At 39.1% G+C, this 20,956-nt stretch overlaps 1 protein-coding gene across 1 annotated transcript; it reads right to left on the bottom strand.

The window, feature by feature from the left end:
* Positions 1-445: 445 nt before the first annotated feature.
* On the bottom strand, positions 446-20,705 carry cpa6 (carboxypeptidase A6). Its single transcript, XM_044176708.1, has 11 exons — positions 19,571-20,705; positions 16,461-16,536; positions 9,399-9,523; positions 7,165-7,279; positions 6,496-6,597; positions 6,283-6,387; positions 4,808-4,918; positions 4,194-4,284; positions 2,774-2,976; positions 2,496-2,580; positions 446-1,659 (listed from the first exon to the last, which is right to left on the bottom strand). The coding sequence occupies exons 1-11, from the start codon at positions 19,684-19,686 to the stop codon at positions 1,445-1,447; spliced, it is 1,344 nt and encodes a 447-aa protein (XP_044032643.1). The 5' UTR covers positions 19,687-20,705; the 3' UTR covers positions 446-1,444.
* Between the last annotated feature and the right edge of the window lie 251 nt (positions 20,706-20,956).

Here is a 20,956-nt window from a genome sequence, read left to right as displayed (position 1 = left end):
AAACATTTCCTGCAATTTCTTGTGAAACATAAATATGAAACATTTAGATTTTGTGAAAGTGAACACCCATAATTGTCATTATGTTGCAAATATCATTGTACCTGTTATATATATATATATATATAATCCTACCATCACTTTGCTTAATGCTTCACCTCACCTATGACTGTGTGTACCTACATGTTTAGTATTGCTGCATTGCCTTTTGCAGCCTCGAGTAACATTTAGCATTTAGAAAATACATCCAGGAAATCTGGCAATTTGACAACCCAGATTTGGTGGTTGTGGGCGGCAGAGTTCACTTTCACTTTGGGATGTCTTATGTGTCAGTTCCACCATTTCTGAATCCATAAATAAGAGCAGAGCTGCAGAATTGGAGACTGGATATAAAGAGTGGAAAAGAAAAAGAGGAGGATGTTTGAAAGAGACAGCGTGATTAAAAGTGTTGTGTTTAAAGTTATCATTTTATAATTAAAAGGTCAGTGAGTTTATCATAATAAAAGTCACATGACTAAAATAATGTTTATTATCAAACATCCCTACAAACTTGTGTACAAAACAAAAATATGGGCTACCACTGCATAATAGAAAAACTGATCATTGATTGACTGACAAGTAGAGATGTAAAGTAATGTGACATTATACAGATATTTATTAGAATCTCACATTAAGTACATAAGCTGTCAAAAAGTAAACATTTCTTTGTCACTGATCCATACCTGAGTAACGACACAGTGAGCTACTAAAGTGACAGGTCATTCTTTCAAATTTCAGTCTTAAAAGAAATCTAACAAAAAACATCTCAATTTAAACCAAACCCAAGATTGTCAGGTGATAGCATATTATGTACACCAACAATGTTGCAGTAATAAAGGCATTAATACATTAACATTATAGCTAAAAATCTAAACCGGCACTTCGTAGGACTAATTTCAAAATAAAAAGCAACCACAATAAAAATAGATATATGGGGTTATATTCATTAAAAACAGTTCTTGTGAAAAGTTTGCTTAACATGACACATTTCTGGAAGACATTAAAACCATAGCTGTTTCTTAAAAAAAAAGTGCTGCTGTATCATGACAAGTGCTCACATGACCACTGCAAAAAACTTATATTATGGAAAAGTCTGCATTATTCATTTTTTTCTGATGTATGTGATGTCTGTGACTGTATGTAGGATCTTATTGTATATAGACAGGCTGGTCACGCATAGGATTCGTGGTTACTGGCACAAAAACCCCACCACCATCAGTTAATATGTTATCAGAAAAGGAAAATAAGATGAACAACCTCAAGAACAAGAAAAGCAAATTAAAATTCATGCTTTGCTGGTCCTTCTCAGCTCTTCAGCTGATAATATCTGGGAGGAATATGAAATCTCAGAGGAATATGAGGTGTTGAGATAACTGTGAGGGTGGAGCTCTGGGGACCTGCAGTGCGGTCATATATATGGAAATTTGTCCCTGTCTGTCTCACACTTCTTCAGCAGACCTGATGCAATGGCCTTCACTGCCCTCATAGTCTCAGTGCAGGTCGGGTTGATCAGGGATTCAGGCAGGAGGAAGCCGAAGTATCCTGTATCCCTCAACTCAAATGCAAATGCATACGGGATCCCGTTTCTGTAGGCCCAGTCTATAGAGCTGCCAGAGCTAACATCTATGAAAAAGTTAAACAAACAGAATGAGAAAATATTGGAACAATATTTTGTTATATAAGCACTTAGAAACGTAATTCAGTACCAATGCCAGCAGTTGTTTGCATGTTGAAGCACATAGGAACACCTGACAATTAGTGGTGGAAAGAACATTTGCTCAAGTACTGTACTTTCCTTGAGTATTTCCATTTTGAGCTACTTTACACTTCTACTCCACTACATTTCATTTACCAAACAGTATATGAAGGTGTTAAAATTAGCTCCACTTTAACCAAGTACAACATTAAAGTACAGCTTACATATTAATACATCAATAATAATTATCCGATTATATAATATTATAACACTGACAGGGGCCCTTCTGCAAAATGAGTACTGTAAGTGCATTTTGTTGCTAATACTTCTGTACTTCTTTTTAAAACATTTTGAATGTAAGACTTGGAGTATTGGAGTATTTTTTAGAGTGTGGTCTTGCTACTTTTACTAAAGTAAATCATTTGAATACTTCTTCCACCACTGCTGACAAGAAGTTGATTCAACTTTAGGTGACTCTGAAAACATTTAATTCCTATTGGTGTTACATCTACATGTCTGCATTTAGCACCTCTCAAGGGGTACATTCAGAACACTGCATGCAAGACTAAACTGATTGAAAACGGGCACTTCTCCCTATTTCATAATACGAATAATGATCCACTTTCCTTGTTGGCAAATAAAAAAAACCCACACATGAGGTTGGAAGGAGAGCGCAAAACAACAGGTACGACATGACAAATCATCAATTCTGTTTCGTTTTCTAAACATGGAAGATACAATGAAGAGAAAGAACAGTACTCACACAGAGTTGTGGAGGCAGGTCCATATCTGTACCGCACTCCATAGGCAGAGTACAGGGCTGTCACTGCATTATGAGCTGCTGACTCCTGGACAGTGAAAGCACAAGGCCAGCTCATCAGTGATCCTATATATGTCTTCACAGTAGGATTTAATATCAAGGCGTTCCAGTTAAGTAACTCCAACATACAACCATGCAGTAGGCCACTGGAAGGTGAGGGATAAGAATATTATTAAAGACTTGTTGATTATTGGTTTATTATCAAGCAGGGGATCTCTTACCACGCAGTTGAAGTTGGGGATAGTGGCATACTTGTAAGAATAGGGGTAAAGCAGCATTTGGGCATAGGCGTGGATGGATATATATGCTTTGACACGTTTCTTGTGCTTGCGCAAGAACTTGGCGACAGCCTTGACTTCAGGTTCAGACTCAGGGTAGGGACCACAGTAAGTGTCATCACAGGGATGAGAGGAGGCACCCTCATCTGGGGAAGGACAGGAGAGAAAAAAAGCCATTTTTTTGATTACAGCAGAATACATTAAGCAGATTTGGATGCACAAATCAAACTTTTGGTCATATTCCATTCAGATTTTCCAATTAAATATATAAGAAGTTAGGCTCTGTGATCTGGATTCTTTTCTAATCTGAACCCAATCCAGAGAGCGATATTGTGGGGGAAAACTAATGCAGACACACACTGAAATCACCAAAATCACATTATAATACCAAAGATAACAGAAGCCAAAGATAAAGATAAGGTTCCAAAATGCTCTGCCGAAAGCTGCATCTGAAATAAGATAAAAAATAATATAGATCACTGGTATCCAGATAATGAGACTTGATTTAAGGTAAATCACTTTTCTAAGAAAAAATGAAGGCTTAATTAATTCCCAATTGCTTGACCTCTTTTTGCTGTGCAGTCCCAAACATTATAGGCTATACTGATGTTTGCATTTAAAGTCCTCTAAAAATAAGTCATATCTATAAATAGTAGAACCAATGTTATGGTTAATATCGTAAATTTATAAGCATGAATTTCTGTCAGGCTGAAAGTTATCTTGTTCTGTTTTATGCAGTTCTGCAGTAGTCCATTACTGAAGTTTACATATGTTAAATGTCTTCATTTCAGTTCCATCATTCATATGTATAAAGTCTCAAGCACTTACTGCATGGCTACATAAACATCATTGCCAAACATCATTGACAAATATATTACTGTACTTCCTTTTCTCTGCTGGTTTATTACCAAATACATCGTTTTCACTGACAGCAGCTTCCCTTTAAGAACAGCTTTTAAATTAAGTGCCCAAATAGCCCATTTGTGAGCTAATATTCCTTTGAGTGCAGATCTTGGTTCTTCAATTTCTTTCTGTTGCTGAACTCACATCCCATCTCCATATGTCTGTTTGTACCACAGATTTCTCTGCTATATTCTCAGAGCCCTCCAGGAGTGATGATGATTCAGCAGAACCCTCCACCCACCTCCCACCAGAGACTAAATGACATCAAACACAGATTGTTGTCACTACACAAATATTTCATCCACAGCTTACACTGATTAATAGACAGAAAAGACTACATCAGCAACAGGAGTGCCTTGCCAATTTGCAGTGTGCGTGTCTCTGTGTTCTATATGTGTGAGAGAGAGATTCAGTTGATTTTCCTCAGACTTCATCTGAAGGTCAGTGTTATCACACTCACCACACCATTTGACTTTCCAGTTTCTGTTAGCGTCCACTCCTCGGCAGTGGAACTTGTGATTTTTGGACCGCGTTTTCCTCCAGAACCGATCCTACGGGACAAATAAAGGCACTGTCACTGTGTATGTCCACTGACTGTCAGACTCATCAAACAAACAGAGCTACCTGCCATCTCTAAAATAATCCATCTGTCACTCACTCAGCTCTGGTTGGTCTATTACTAACAGTAGATATGTAGACAATAGCTGAGGGGCATTTTTGTATACATAGATACTTATACAGAGATAAGGGCTGCACAATGACAAAAATCACTTTGTTATCAATTACTGTATTAATTCTGATCCACTCGGACACAAAATATTCAGTATACAACCTTAAACATATTCAAAATCTGTGTGGGCAGGTGTGATGTGTTACCAGCTGTTATTCTGAATACATGTACTTGCACCTGAATAAAATAAAGAGGTTTCTCCTCTGGGCCTTGCATTCTGCAAAGTATCAGAATATTGTAGAAACATGTCTAAAAACTAGTTTCCCCTCCAAGATAACAATCAAAACTTTGGACTCAACAGCAAGATTTAGTTTGTATTGAATATGTGGAAAGACCTACAGTACCGTGGTCCAGCTGAAATGATATCCATCCACATTGAAGACAGGCATGATGAAGAAGCTGAGCTGGTTGAGCAGTCGTCTCATCACAGAGTCATAGTGGTATGAGTTGATGGCCTTAAATTATAATATAAAACAGTATAATTATAGAGCATACTAAACTGCATTTTAACTGACGTCACACATCTAGATTGTAGTCTAATCATACAATTGCATGTAATTACTATGCTATGTTTTCATTATTTTGTAATCTTATACATGCTACCACAGTTATTTAAATGCACAACTGCAGTAGGTTAATACTCAGACTATAGATGTGGATTGGAGTAAGGAAATCTGGGCACTGGGTTAATACCTGCTCTTTAATCAGACTCAGGCCAAGGTTAATATGCTTTAAGCCTTAAACAAAGATGACACCCTGACCTCCAGTGGCCAATCCCAGTTACTACATTACAGTGGATTCGCATTTTAGGGCACATGTTTGAGCCAAGTGGAGCATCTTTGACTGTTTTCCTGTGTCAAATGTTTTCTCTTGTTGTTTTTTGTCTTCCCTTTTATGTCATTCTGTTTTTGATTTCCTGCTGCTATTTTTCTTTTCCCTCTCTTATTCACTCTCTTCCTACTCCCACTTTATCCTTCTTCGAAGAATTCCCTACTGAACTTGTAAATCCATTTAATGGCCTAATGTGAATTTGTCATGTATTTTAGTTTGTCTCTCATTCTTAAGTTATAACTAAAGCTTCATAGTGGAGGCCAAGTATCTGCAAACAGAATGACCGTAGAGCACAACAAAACATTGTTTTGTGAAGGGTACAGTCCAGTAAACCCTAGACAAGCTAAGCTTTAGACTACTTTAGAGTGGCATATGTTGAAGCAGTTCATTTCTACTCAACTCAGCATCAGTTCATTTGGTTACTAGAGTTTGAAATACTTCTTAGCATTTGTTTAAGCATTTTAAAGTTGAGGTCTATCATGCAAGAATTCCTTAAAACAGGCTGTGACTCAGTGATCTAAATTGATATTCATAGACTTTCCTTTAATTATCTTAACGTTCTAGCACTCGTTGTGTTGCATTGTGTTGCAAATCCCACTCATCTGGCATCTAAGTAATATAAAACAAGCCATTAAAGGTTCTTGCAGTTAATGTCGAGCTCTGGTCTGGTACCGTCCTCGCTTCAGAGGGTACTAACTAAGACTTTAAGGGCGCGATGGAACTTGTGTAAACATCTGGGTTATGTTCAACATCTGAACAATAAAGGGTATTCTTAAGTATTTGCATAACTGTGCATGACAAGTGAACAGATGTTCACGTTTTGTTGAAGATCCCAGAGACCAAACATCACAGACTGCTTACTATAGGCTATCATAGATAGATATGTACTCCTGTTAAGACACAGATGAAACATGCATTGATGCAAACAATGCATACAGTTCAAATAGGCTTTTAATATTTAAATTTGCAGACTAGAAAAAAAGACTACCTCTTTGACAAACCACTGGCAGAAGGCAGGTCCTATCCACTCCCTGGCATGGACGCCACAGTCGATCCACACAGCTTTCTTCTGATGACGACTTCTCTTTCCTAGCTGACAGGAGACAAGCACTGTCAGTTTTAGAGGAGCACGAGTGTACATGGGCATGTGCACGTCATTTTTCGTCTCTGCGCGTCATTTTTCATGTGTGTCTCATGCTACCTGAAGCACATAAAGCGGTCTTCCCTCGTACGATTTCCCGATGGAGAACATGTCAACTAGGTCGGAGTGGGTTCTGTTCATTTCAAACATCCAGCTCTGGATCTTAAAGACAGAAAATAATGTAGAAGAGTGAATGTCATTCAAGGATTTGTTTACAACGTTTTTAAGAGTAAATGGGAGAAAAATAATGGTTGATTTAATATGCATTTAATTTTTCAGGCAATCAAAAGTGAAAACCATGCATGTTCTGTAATGTGCATCCATGTGTATGTGTGGGGTTGCGTCTTTGTCTGCATGATGTGTCTGCACAGCCACACAGCGATGCATGCGTGTGTAGGTGTGTGTTTTACAGCGAAGGAGAGGATCAAAGCTCAGAGTACTAAAGATTTGTGTGTGGAATTCATGCTGCCTAATAGGGCTTGACAGATTCATGAACCAGGAGCCTGATCGACCTGGGAAAATAAACACTCTAAAGCTGTGAAGTGTCTGAAGTAGAGTGCGTGTCTATGTGTGTGAGAGTACAAGGCAGTGGGAGAGAGACCTGTGGAATGGGGTAATTGGGATTTGGGAGCACCTTAGAGAGGATGTTTGTTTACTTTGTGTGTGCATTAGATTAAAGGGCAGAGGAGAGTGAGAGATAGGTAGTTAGATGGTGGGCTTCACATCTACCTCTTCCAGAGAGTGGTAAACCTCGTAGTCATACTGAGATTCTGACCGCCGCTTGCGAGAGGAACGATATCCCGTCTGCTTTTCAATTTCCTTCTGTAGATTGGAGATAAACACCCTGTGGATGGAAGAGAGGGAGTTAGACAGACACATGATAGAGATGATCGCCAACCACTGTAACACCCTTACCATTAACTAATTAATTGATTCAAACACGTGAGTACAGTCACGCATAAGGGATATTTTATAAAAGATGTGTTTATTATTGGTCAATAAATCATTTAATAATGCTTTGTTTATCAGTAATAAGCTATTAATAAACACTTTTGGGTCATCTGTTTGGGTTGCTGCTGTTCCACCCCTTGCATAACTTGCACTTGATAGTTTTAAGTGAGTGAGTGAACCAGTAATAAAGAGCCTAATGTCATAATAAACCATCAGGCCTGAAGTTACTGTATAAGTGTTAAAAAGGGTTCTTCCACTACATGTCATTTTTAGTTCAACCAAAAGTCCAAAACCCAAAGATTTTCAGTTTAGAATGACATACATGGCACAGGAAAACAGCAAATCTTCACATATGAAAAGTTAGAGGCTGGAATGTTGGGCATTTTTTCACTACTCTTGCGTTAAAAATGACCTAAACGATTAATTGATTATCAAAATAGTTGCATGTTTATGTTAATCGACTAACTGTTATGTAACTAAATAATATAAGCTCGAAGATACGGTTTTCTGAGCTTTCAGTTGTGTCTCACGGTCTTCAGTCATCGATTAGAGCTGGCAAATAGGTCACGTGACAAGTGTTTTTCACAACCTGGCAACCTAAACATTGTTATTGTTCTTATGAATAACCTATTTCTCATCTATATGGTATTGATAAATGAATTAATGGTCATTAAGAAAAACCTTTTAGTTACAACTTAGAAACCATTTACAAAATATGGTTCGTTAGAGAGCAGTACCCTTATAGCTACTGTAAAACATATAAATAGCATGTAAAATGACTGTAGATTGGGCCGGTGATGTGGTTGTAATTACATTTCTATATATCTTAAACTTGGTGGTTTGGTGGTTTCTCAGTGGCTTTCTGAGTGTCTCGGTTTGACATTTGCCTGCACAGGTGACATGTTTGTGTCTCTGCCCACAACATTAACTCTTAACTTGATGTGAGAACCTAAAATTTGCAGATATTCCCATTTAATAATTTGTGACAGTAGGTTCCTGTTTGACTGTAGTGTCACTGCATTGTAAGTGAATATAATATGTCTGTTGAGGGATGGTATGAAGCGGTGGATCAGGGGTTCTGGATTTATTGTTGACTCAATCCTAACACCCCTTATGCAACTGCTCTCACTCATCCTCTTCTTTTCCAACATCCAAACCAGTTTTCTACATCAGCACTCACCCTGTGACAGCACAAATGATACTTGTTATGACACTGCTGTCTGTCAGTAAATGAAATGTGTTGTAAATTATCCAAAACCATAATTATCACCATCCTTATCCGTTTATAGACTACTCTCATGTCTGATCAGACGCTATGCCTCTTCACTTCCCACTCCAACCTAAAACAGATGATGTGATCTCTTTTCTTAGCAGCTATGTGGGCCGCCAGACTCTCCAATAATACACTTCCACATAATGTCCTTATATATACATTTCTATCTATAACTACCTCAATAACACAAAAACAATTGATTATTTCCTTGACAATAAAATGATATTGTTGATGCCTGAATCCCTCAAAACCCAACCACCTACCAAAGACTGTCCCCTGCAGTGTAAACCATTTTTCCTAAGTCAATCAACACAGTAGAAAAAAACCCCTCTGCCTCAGATCTGCAATTCCTCCCTTAGGACAGAGATGACAATGGAATTCTTTCTAGCTGCGGCTGCTTTGATAAAACTCCATCATTTCAGCGTTAATTTTGATGAGGGATGGGGTAGAGAGATGAAAGGGAGCAGATTGTGGGAGGGGCTCTAACGTACTGGGTGTGTGTTTTTGTGTGTCCTGGCTTTGAGGAAGTATGAGGTCTTTTGCATGAAAACTATGACTGAGTCTGCATGTGCAAATCATATATTCTGGCTGGGGAAAGCTGGGTAATTGTAACGCCCTTTGGATAACAGATGTGTCTTGGGGTGTAGAAACTCTGCTAACTGTGAGAGTACACAAGCGAGCATGCATGTGTACTGTAGTATGTCTCTGTATTTTTGGCTGGTGGTCTTTCCAGTCTTACCGATAATAAATATGTTCCTGCTTTAAGTGTGCATGTAAACCGCGCGTCTCATTGCGTTTCACATGGACATCCACAGTGGCATTTTGACAGATTAGAGTAGCACTGTTGGGCTGCCAGAAGTCCACCTAAAGGAACAGGACAAATATATTAGATCAGGGGTTACAGAGGCACAAACACCCAGCAGGATATATTAATGAGGGATAGGAGTTAGTGATAAAGATAAAATCCTTTGTTATGGTCATTTTAGATTGCGTTATCAGCATATATCACATCCAGTATTGATCCATATGGTAGCCCTGCTCATTGGTTTTCAACCCACAAAGACCTAATACACCAAGAGATATAAAAAGGATAGCTACCATGGTGTAAACAGTATGGTAAAATCTCTTACAGCTCTCTCATGGTACACTGTATATTGTTATATCGCCCAACTATAAGGAGAGGGTTTTTTGATTGATTTGTTGTTTTATTTATTCTTTTTTGTCTGACTGGGTGTGAATTTATTTATGAAGGATGATGCTGCCTAGCCACATACCAATCCAACTTTTTCTCTACCGATACCAATTATGACAAAACAAAAACAAAATCGAGAACCAGTGCTCTCTTTTTCCCAAATTTAAAATCTGTATACCACACTGGAAAAACCTAAAATGACACTGACAAGAACTGACATTTAATGTGGATCTGTTATGTTTTGGCTGATATCCGATCCACTTAACAAGGTCAGTATTGGCACAGATACCAATCCAGCATATCAGATTGGTGTATGCCAGGACTGCCATCTTTACTCTTTACATCAACAAACTACAGTGGAAACACGTCTTGGACATACAGTAACTATCTCACTATTGACATGTATACTGTAGATGTGTGTCATTTTATGCCTGACCTCTCATAATAACAACTAAATGAAACTAAATTGAACTAAACTAAACTAGTTGAGGGTTAAAGAACATATGTTTCAGAAAAAGAATCGACTCCAAGAACTAACTTAATATCTTATCTGCTGGGTGTTTAAAATAGCAACAAACATTTGGTGATGATGACCAAGTTGTTTGGTAAGACCTGGACAGTTTAACATTCCTCTCGTCTCTACCTTCAAGCAATGGACTAAATCACGGGAATGTTGATGACTTTAAGCGTTAATGAGGCAAAACACACTCTGACGTGTCCCATTAACAACCTGCAGTGAATGACTCTCCCTCTGCTTTCCTCTCATATTAGCAACAATAACCAGTCTTTCAGCGCCTGTTATCAAACCGTGATAGTCGGGTCTGTTAGCTTTAGCTGAAACAGACAGCCCATTGGCTATACTTGCCAACTATATAAACACAGACACCATGTGGTGACTGATAAAATAACAGAGAGAGGGAGAGAAACTAAAAGAAAGAAGACGAATTTTTAAGCAAAGAGTAAAGCACTGATCCACAAACGATACACACAGTAGTCACTGCAAAGAGAATGCTGTATATTCAGTGTATCCGTGTTTGCAGATGTGTGAACGTCCTCAGCTGGCTTTCATTTGTACTATGGCATGGGGGCAGAGACATGCAGGCTGGCACACATGCTTGTTAATATGTCAATTGGTTTAATGGTTTACAGAATGCATACCAGATTAATTTAACTTTGTTTAGAGCCAGAGGGGTAGAAAATCTTCATCTGGAATGTTTGGTGCCCTCGAGTATAAACCGCTCTGCACTTTTATGGCGTTTCCAAATGGTTAAGTACCCCAAATGTTTCAGCACTGCTCTTCTATTAGCCAAACAAATCTAAAACACAGACGTCTAAAAGGCACTTAAATATCCCTGATCAGATAACTCAGCTCCTCACAAACAATTCTCTCAATTTAAAATTTTATAGCTGTATTTATGAGCCCTAAAGATGCATTCTTTGTCTGTGTTTTAAATCTTCTGTCTCCTGATTTTTTATGCGACTCTTCTTTTTTGTGTGTGTGTCTGTGTATACAGGGTAGCTATAAACTGAATTTGTGTTGCTTTGGTTGATGTAATACTGGCATGGGCAGAACAAGAAAGGAAAAGTTATAGTTCAATAAAAAAGTGCTCGCTTTCCTTAAGGCAGATGAGGTGAAGCTCTTGTGTTTATATGTTTTAGTGTTTATATGTCAAGTAAAAGAAAACAAGTTCGCCAAAGTAAAACACAGTTAAAAGTGAATGTGTATTATAACCCAAATAGGTCTACCCACTGTACGTTTTCTGAATCTCCGCAGCTGCTTCACAGCCTGATAGTGGATGCTCTAATATAAAAAGGAATAGTTCAACATTTTGGGAAATATGCTTACATACTTTCTTGCTGAGAGAAGATTAATCTCATGTCTGTACGGTGAATATGAAGCTACAGCCAGCAGCTGGTTAGCTTAGTTTAGTATAAAGACTGGAAGTAGGAGGATAAAGCTAGCTTGGCTCTGTCCAAAGACAATTCAAGTCAAATTTATTTATTTAGCACATTTCATACAATGTAAGCTCAATGTGCTTCACACACAACAAATATGAACAAAATAAAATAAGACATGAGTACATATTTAAATACATATTTAAAAGAAAAACAAATTCATAAAATAATCCCCTGCCCACCCATCAACATAAACATACCCACCCACACATACCCAAAAAGAGAGAGAGAGAGAGAGAGAGAGAGAGAGAGAGAGAGAGACAGACAGATGGAAGTACTAGCTAGGTTAAAGGTTTAAAGGTGCTATTGATAACACTGATTACATCCACTCACTAGATGACACGCTCCCTCTCCCCACTTCCATTCCATTCCAGCTGTTGCCAGTTCATCGCACAACCTGCATATTTCATGGTCGAGTGGAGTGAGGCTCAGACTCAGTCATATCAAGTGATAAATCTTTCGTGATAGAGTAATGAATTCATTTTGCAACATATAGCTATACATTAGCTATAGATGTAGGTTACTTTGTGCGGTGGTGTTTCATGTAACGTTATCTATGGTAATGTTAGAATATGGCTAGCTAGCTTAAGGTAACCCTTCCCCCCCATCATTTAATAATTACAGGGGCCATATATTGCAACACTTACCATAAAATGACATTTCAATCATCCTTACACTATAAGACACTGGGTCAAGGGAGCAGGTGGAGGAGTTTAGCTGCTGTATCACCTCTTTTTGATCATTAAAGGTAGTAGGTGAAAATTGCACTGTTTCCACGGTGGTATGATGATGTAAGGGCAGAGGCAGGCCACATCCATTATGAAATTGTTAGATTTTTCCTAATATCAGAGACTTTTTCCTGGAAGAAGGTGGTACATTCACGACATTCGGTGGTTCAAAGGTAATAAAATCCGTCTACCAGCACCTCTGAAGCTCACTGAGTAACACGTTATATCTTGTTTGTTTAGTCTGTACAATAACAACAAGTTATAGTTTTACGGGGTGTGTGTGTGTGTGTGTGTGTGTTTATGTGCCATTTATTTCCTGGCCGAGCGCAGTTACTTCCTGATGTTCGGTTGTCAACATGAGGTTGCAGGAAGTTAGTTCCCCCCTTGTTCCAGTCCTCCAGCTAACCGGCTGCTTGCTCCAGCTTCATATTTGCAGCGTTTATCTAACTCTCAGCAAGAAAGCAAATAGGCATGTTTTCTCATCTGTTTCTTCAGTCAATCAAAACCGAATGAAGTCAACCGATCTGCAAAAACCTTTCATAGAAACATGCATGCATCATGTAAGAAGTGAGGATGAACTTATAAAAGAGAAAATTCACCCTCTACAAAATCCTGTATAGCTCAGTTTAAGTCTCTCCTCAAGACAAACAACAGTCTGTCTCCCCCCAACAGCAGGACATACAGACTGTGAGGATGATGTCTTTTATCAACAAATGCTGAAACTGCTCCATAGGCAGTAATAATGGAATAACTCAAAGGAGGCAATAACAGCAGCTATGGTGATTTTACAAAAATATTGGTACATCTGTTTCACAGATTTAAACCCAGGAATAACTCAAACAAAACTTCTAATAGTAGAAAGGAAAGAGACAGCCACTAATTATGTGTCATTGCTCCCCTCAGACAACACTCAAGATTTCTATTTATTTCAGTTTAATCTCTGCAACAATTAGCTGATAAATCGACTAGTTGATTAACAGAAAAACAATCAACAACTGTTCTGATAATTCAAAAGTCACTTGTCAAGCAAAAATACCAAACATAATACCTAAATCCAGCTTCTCTATTGTGAGGATTTCCTTCATTCTTTGTCTTACATAATAATAAACTTTGGGTTTTGGAGCATTTGTCAGACAAAACAAGCAATCTGAAGCCATCACCTTGGGTTTTAGGAAATTGTCATTGGCATTTTTCACTATTTTATAGACCAACTGATGAATCGATCAAATACTCTGCAGATCAGATTAATCGATAATGAAATTAATCGTTCGTTGCAGCCCTAGTTTACATAGAACCACTGAGGTGGAAAATGTGGTTCACAGGTGGATGGGGAGCCCTAATGGCCACTGACCAGATACTGTACATGCTAAGAGGTTGCTGGAATTAACAGGCAACATCTCATGTCCCATTTCAGGTACAGCCATAAACATGTTCTCCAGGAGCTGTAGTGGCAATGACTCACAAAGTAATTATTAACTTTTTGTGAAAATCCAACAGGTAGAAATATCTTATCTTGACAATGCATAGCTTTGGTATTTGCTTTATCGGGTGCATTTAGGAGCTGTCGTGTTTCTTCTCTGAGCTCCCCAGAGTTCACCTGTCAGTCAAACTATGAGGTTTACTTTAAACTTGTATTACCTGTTAATGCAGATAGTTTCTGTTGATCAGACTCTATTCAGTCATGGTGGCTTTCACAGCTCACGCTATCTACAATTTAGGCTGCTTTAATTTATCCTAAACTGTTTCTCGAAATGCAGAACACGTTGATTCTTGTGTACCAGAGGATTTTTTCTTGGGAATGACTTACCCTACTCCAGGTAGAACAGCAAAGATACAATCTTTCACGGGTATAGGTTAAATGTTATGTCAATCAGCCATAGAACATAGCCAAACAAAATTCAAAAATCTTGGATTATTATCTGAAGAAATGTGTTATTTTGTTGATGATGGATCAGATTCTTGATTCTCTTGCATTCTGTAGTTTACAGTAGCTGTATATTATTTGACCTCATGCCTAGCCTGAGGCTGAAAAGTTTGACTTTGGCACTGGAGGTATGGCAGTGTGGCTAAGCTACTGAAAACACAAGTGCACAGCTGTCCAAACAGTAGCTGCCACTGCCTCGGTTGGCCTTGGAGCACTGTGCCCGCTGCCCTTACATACATAATACTCCGGCCAGGTCCTGACCAGGAGCCTGGCTCTCTCCTGGTATCCCTCACCACAAATCATAAACATTTACTGAATCCACTTTTGTCCTCTTCTGTTCTTTCCCTGCTCAGAGCTGTATTGGTTCTGGACCACTAAATGAAAGCCTGACCTGAACCCGAACAGATGCCTTTCATATATGTTGATGAGGCATGTGGCTGCACAAATGCAACCCAAGCGGACCAAACCAAACTGGAGAAACGGACCGCAGTGCCACAGGGCTGTAGCCAGGATATGAGCAATTCTGAGAGGGAAATCTCTGCAACCCTCCAAAAGAAAGTCTCTAAAATGATTTAAGAGAAAAAATAAAGTCGATCCCAGTATCCTCAATGGTACGTGGCTACGGTCCTTCATCGCCCACTGTTTTATTACAACAGAAACGTGCAAATTATCTCCACTCTCCCAAACTGACAATTAGAATTAAAGGGATGGATGAGATTTTTTGAAATATGGGGCTACGATTTACCTGAGAGTGGTGGTATAGATAAGTGCACATTTGGTCTGTCTGTGGACAGCGTGGACAGAGATATCCCAGCTGAGATTTAAAATGTTTTTTTCAACTCACTTGTCCACAGGATGGACGGATTGAACTAATGTCCAGGCATTAATACCACTATGCTACCAGTGAGCAACTCACGCAACTTATGTCAAAAAATATAAATTATTCCATTAGGTGATATTTACCGATAAAATCACTGAATCATTTCTGTTTTTCAAATACAGTATTTCCCAATCAATTTTCATAAACATTTTTTTATCACATAAGGCTGCCCTGTCTTAGCCCTGTTAGGTTCTGCAACTAAGAAACAATCAGAGGTTTTTTGTTGTCTTTGATCTATTAGTCATTAGTTTTTTACTGGAAAATGATCATACCAATATTCACAAATATGCTTTGGTCTTTCATAAGCACTGGAAAAACTAATTTTGTAGTTAAATCAACTGTTCAGTCAATTATTCAAAGAAGTTCTTCGACTAAGAATGTATGAATGTCTATAATTACATTATGCTTTTCATGCTTTACAAACAATCTTTGCTGTGCATTTGCAAACTAAAACAATGTGCAAAGGAAGGTCATCCATGCTCCTGAGGCTGATGGGTAATTACTCCTAAATGAGTTTGGGAAAAGAGGCGAGGGCTTTGTGTCCTCCAGGGTTTCCCCCTAATTTCAGTATCTTTGAAACACATGTTCATATAGTTACCATTCAGAAGAAATCTTTTGTATTTTCCCCCAATTCTTCTCTTGAGGTGTCTCACTGAAATTAATACAGAGCATCCTATCAACACTATCTCAGTCTTTTAGACAGGGAATACGTCCTGACTGTGACAGATGACCACACTCGGCTGCTCCTTGTCTCTCTGTTTTTCGCTGTCCCCAGCCCTCTGGCATGTCACCCCATCTTTACCACCAGCGTCACGCCTCACTTTGTCTGTGACTGCTGTTCAAGTGTCATAGAAATCCCACTGGGGGACTATAGACTGGTGTGAGCAGAATTATAACAGATATCACATTTTAAAATGGTATTTTAGGAAGAAAAAACACTTTAATAACAACAAAAAGTCAAAACAAAATAGATTTTTTAAGTGAAATTATTTAAAATGGTGTCTGACAAATTACTCAAAAGATGTCACTGACAGGAATCATAGGACAGGAGTCATAAATATCAGTCAGAATAGTGAGCATGTGTGTGTGTAAAGGGAATATGAGAAAACTTATGTGCCAACCTTCAAATGTCCCAGAATTTTCCTGAGCACTTGGACCTCCTCATCATTACTTGGAGTTATCCTGAAGACTTGATCACTGCAAAAACAACAGAGTGTGTCGGCTTACAACTGGGATCAAAGTGCCCCACAGGGTTTTTACGGCCCTAAAATTCACTGTAACGGGGCTTGGATCAATTTTCGCTAAGTGCACATCATTTCAAAAACATTTGAGCCATGAAGTCACAGGTAATGCAACCTCCGTTTGTCCTGATGGAAGGTGACACTTATAATAACAGATGTTTGATGGTGAAAATGGGTGGTTCCTCTTTTAGAGTCCTATAGATGACAGGGTCAAACCCAAGTCAAACAATCTGTGTGAGACATCATTATAGGATTATATTTCATTGTTTCCTGCTCTGCAGGTAGCACCTGGAACTATTCTTTGGCAGATACAATAGCAACAGCTGTCTCACATTTTCATACTGTAAATATATCAATCATATACTGATATATACTGTAGATGTTTGTGAAAAACACAAACGATGTGAAAAGTCTACAGCCAACATTTTAGAAATCTAACATTCAACTTTTTTTCTATGAGGAGAAAATAAAAAAATTGAATTATGAAATATCATCAACTACTTTAATGTGTTTGACATTGCAACAGGCACATACATCAGACTGACTGCTGAGATCTGTTTTTTTTCCTGTCATGTTAATGTGGTGATTATACACAGAAAACAAATCATTCATGAATATAATACTGTAATGTGAAGGCAGAGACACTGCACAAGACAGATGGTTGACCACTAGTATTTATTTAAAATTCGTGGATGAGATGAGGCTTAAAATAAAGCTGTAGTGGACTGTATTTAAACATCTGTGGTCAGAGTAAAAAACAATGCTGCTTTTGCTCATTTTGAGTACTTAATCCAGTTTTGTTGAACAAGAATCAAGAAGAATTTCATTGTAGTCAAGAAAAAAGTTAATTAATTTGTTGTAGAATACATTGTTTAAATTAGTTAGAATTCAATATAAAAACCATTATACAGTAATATTATTATTCACATGCTGGTCTTGGCAGATAATTGAAACAAAAACTGTAAGCAGAGGGAGAAGCTTGAGAGCCTTTTTTATTTTATATTGCCGTGCTACACAACAAAGATCCTCTTCATCCTCATCTTGAATCTGACATAGTGTTGCTTTTACTCTGCAGATCACAGTTCCTGGGGTTTGACCTTAAAGCTAACACACTGCAAAAAATTCATTAGTTTCTTAATTATAGACTCTCAGTGTCAGCCCAGTTACCTGTCTGTCTGCCAGGTTACATATGCATCCACTTTCATACTTTTTCTTCCTCTCTCTTGGTGTCTTCCTCTCTAACGTTTCGCTTATTTCAAAGAGCTTTTTACAATGTGTCACACAGGAAGTTGGGGCCCCTAATAAAAGGTGGCAGTAGGCCACTCTGTGGTTTGAGGAACAAAAGGGTCCGGGGTGTCCCACGTGAGTGGCCACCCCATTTCAGTGACCACAACACAGTGCCAAAAAACAGCCCGTTTCCTTGGCAACGGCGGTGATAGAAGATGGACTTCAAAGCGAAAATTTAGTCAGTAGCTTTTGGAGGTAAAAATATTGTTGGGATGTGATGAGAAACTGGGGAAACTGATTAAAACAGGCAGTTGGTACCGTGAATATAGACAAATTTCAAACTTAAAAACAAACTTGAGGTATAATATATTCTCTGTCTGAAACATCAGAGAGATATGTGATTCCATAGCAAATTAATAGGACTTTTTTGTTTTGACCAGTGCATACAGCACCATGCACACACAGTCCCAGGGAAAATAAAGTAGCACCCCACAGATCTACTGTAGTCCAAACTGAACCATTTCCATTTCCACTGATTCTCAAAGATGACATACTGTTTTCGTTACAGTGTTGGCCTGGCAAAGTCCTTTTGCTTTACCAGCTGCAAGGCTTTCTGAGCTAAAGCTGTCCTTAAGTTTTCAGTCTGTTGATTCCCACAGCAGTACTCTCTCTGGGATGGAAGCAATTGGCTTTTAAAATCTGGCCCTTAAACCAAGAAGATGACTCCCAGTAGTGTTTTCATACTGTAATACAGTCCAGTCATCATTTCTCCATTTCCATGTCCAAATCTTGATACTCAATAATTTCAAGATGCTCTGTTAATGAATTAAATGACATGTTTTCCTTCTTTTTAGACTAAAGGCTCATTATGAGTAAAACAACACTCTCCACATCCCTGAATTCTGAGTGAAACAGACCCCCTCCCCAGTTGGTATGAGGTACACAATTTTTGGAGAATATCTAAAATAGGCCTATATGTATGTTGTTTGAGACAGAAGAGGAGGGGATTCAAGCAGAGGTGGTCTCCCTCTGCCTCCACTAAATGATATTAAAAGCTCTTTTTTACTGCATGTGTCCAGCTCCAGATGGTCCCACTGGAGACTATGTATTTGCCCAATTGCTCCCCAAATTTCACATCCAAGGTCAAATCCTGAGTGCAGCTACTTTTAGGATCTAGGTGGAGAGGTGTGTGCCCCACATTTGGTCATGTATGTGTACATGGACTGATATGCCAGGACTTCTGACAAAAATTACTGTTGTGACAAATTTGTTCTGTCTTGTGATTACACAAACACATGGTTACACAAAGAGCGGGAGTTGCTGCCTTCTTGCAGCTATAATTTTTGAAATTAATACTTTGAGCAGTTTGACAGGCCACTGTTGCTGCAAGCATCCCCAGTGTCATCTGTGCATATCATGAGCAATCTGAATGCCTCTCTGCAGCACAGCACAGCAGATACAGTCTTATCAAAAAGCCATCAGACAACAAGATCAGTCTAGAGTAAACTGAAAACATTATATTATGTCTCAAACAGGAAATATGTCCCAAAACGATGAGGAAGATGGTGAGCATAAAGACTTTCTTTGTTCATTCTCTCTACTCTCAACATAAGATAAAGCCCGTCTCTTGGTGTTTAGATAGTCTCAGCAGAAAACTTCTTCTGATAGCGACAGTGCGCTTTTCCTGCAGAATGAGAGCGCCAGTAGCCTGTAGGTTATCAGGCTCTCGTGAGCCCCAGAAATGAATGGGGGTCTTTACTCACCCTGCGTAGCGGTTGTTGTAGAGATAGGCACCGACGGGACATAGCACGTTAGTGCAGATTATCACACAAGCCAGTAAAACGGAGGCGCGAAATGCGCTCCTATGGTCCAGCACCATCCTTGGCCAGCAGATCAAAGACGGAAGATACAGATTAGGCTACTTGGCAGGATGCACGCCAACTTATCAGAACACAAATGTGATTGAAACTCAAAGGACTCGGTCCAGCGCACCATCGGCAGATTGGCAAAGTCACTTTTTGGTCGCGCCGCACTCTCCAGTAGTTGTCCCTCTGACACAGAAGGTGCGAAAGTCGGTCATCTGGAAGCATTTACCACCTCTTTGACGCTCTGGAGGGAATTGCAGTGTAGCAGCTCTTTTTAAAATGAGGAGGACCTGAGTCACGTGGCCCGGTGTCGGCGAAGTTGGTAACTGGATCCCTGATCAGTGGCGCGCGCTGTGTGTGGGGATAATCTATAGTGCACTGTGCTTTTTTTTTGTCTCTTAACATTTAAAGTGATGCATGCAAGTTTTCTGTGGAGACATTAACTGTATCAAGTAACTCATCTTTATCACTTCAGAACAACAGGCTTATTCTTCTAGTGTGCTCAGCTCAGGTCCTTTGAAGAAGACACTCTGCGCTTTTCTTGTTTAGATAAAACATCTGAGAGCCTTCATGCCACTGTCAAATGTGCTGTGCTGTCCACTGGTCCATCTCCATACAAATGATGCACATTCAGTTCAGACTCTCACAAAGTAGCTGTCATCTCATCTGCACATTGGTGATTATTTTTTCTGATGTATTTTTGTCATAAACTGACACTAAGAACAGTAGCATGTCCCAGTGATCATCTTCTTATAGTGCCATCATGTAGTCCGCCTTTTGGTGGAAACCAAACTTGACCAGTACAAAAGAAATTGTGTCCCACGTGGAGAGGAAGAAAATAATGTTGTTCATCCAGACTTTAAGAGCCCAGTGAGCTCCTGAATCCTCAGCTTCCTGTTCGCTTATACCTCTACATCCCAAAGCCAGTGTGATAACCAGCTACCAGCTCTGTCAGTACCTTGGCCTGTCTCCACCAGGAACCCCTCTGTGGAGCTTTAGGTGGCTCTCCCTGTTATTCTAGGCTTTTCGTGCCGCCGTTTGATCCTCTACTTATCACCAACACAGTGATTAAATGTCTAAGTCAACTGCCAGCCTTTTCCTTTTGTGATTGCATGGCAGCAGCACATTTTTCACATGCTTCTCTCCAGTGTCAACAGAGCGCCACCTGTTTTACACCCAATTACTGTTGTACAACAGACCCCAAACACTCCCTGCTCCCTCCAACCCCCTCCCCTCCAAACAGGCATAGACATTACAGTAGACAGGACAGGAATGCTGTTTTTG

This window comes from Siniperca chuatsi, linkage group LG19 (genome assembly GCF_020085105.1).
Source record: "Siniperca chuatsi isolate FFG_IHB_CAS linkage group LG19, ASM2008510v1, whole genome shotgun sequence".
NCBI lineage: Eukaryota > Metazoa > Chordata > Actinopteri > Centrarchiformes > Sinipercidae > Siniperca > Siniperca chuatsi.
Note: the sequence above shows the minus strand (reverse complement) of the source record. Positions and strands in the feature narration are given on the sequence as shown.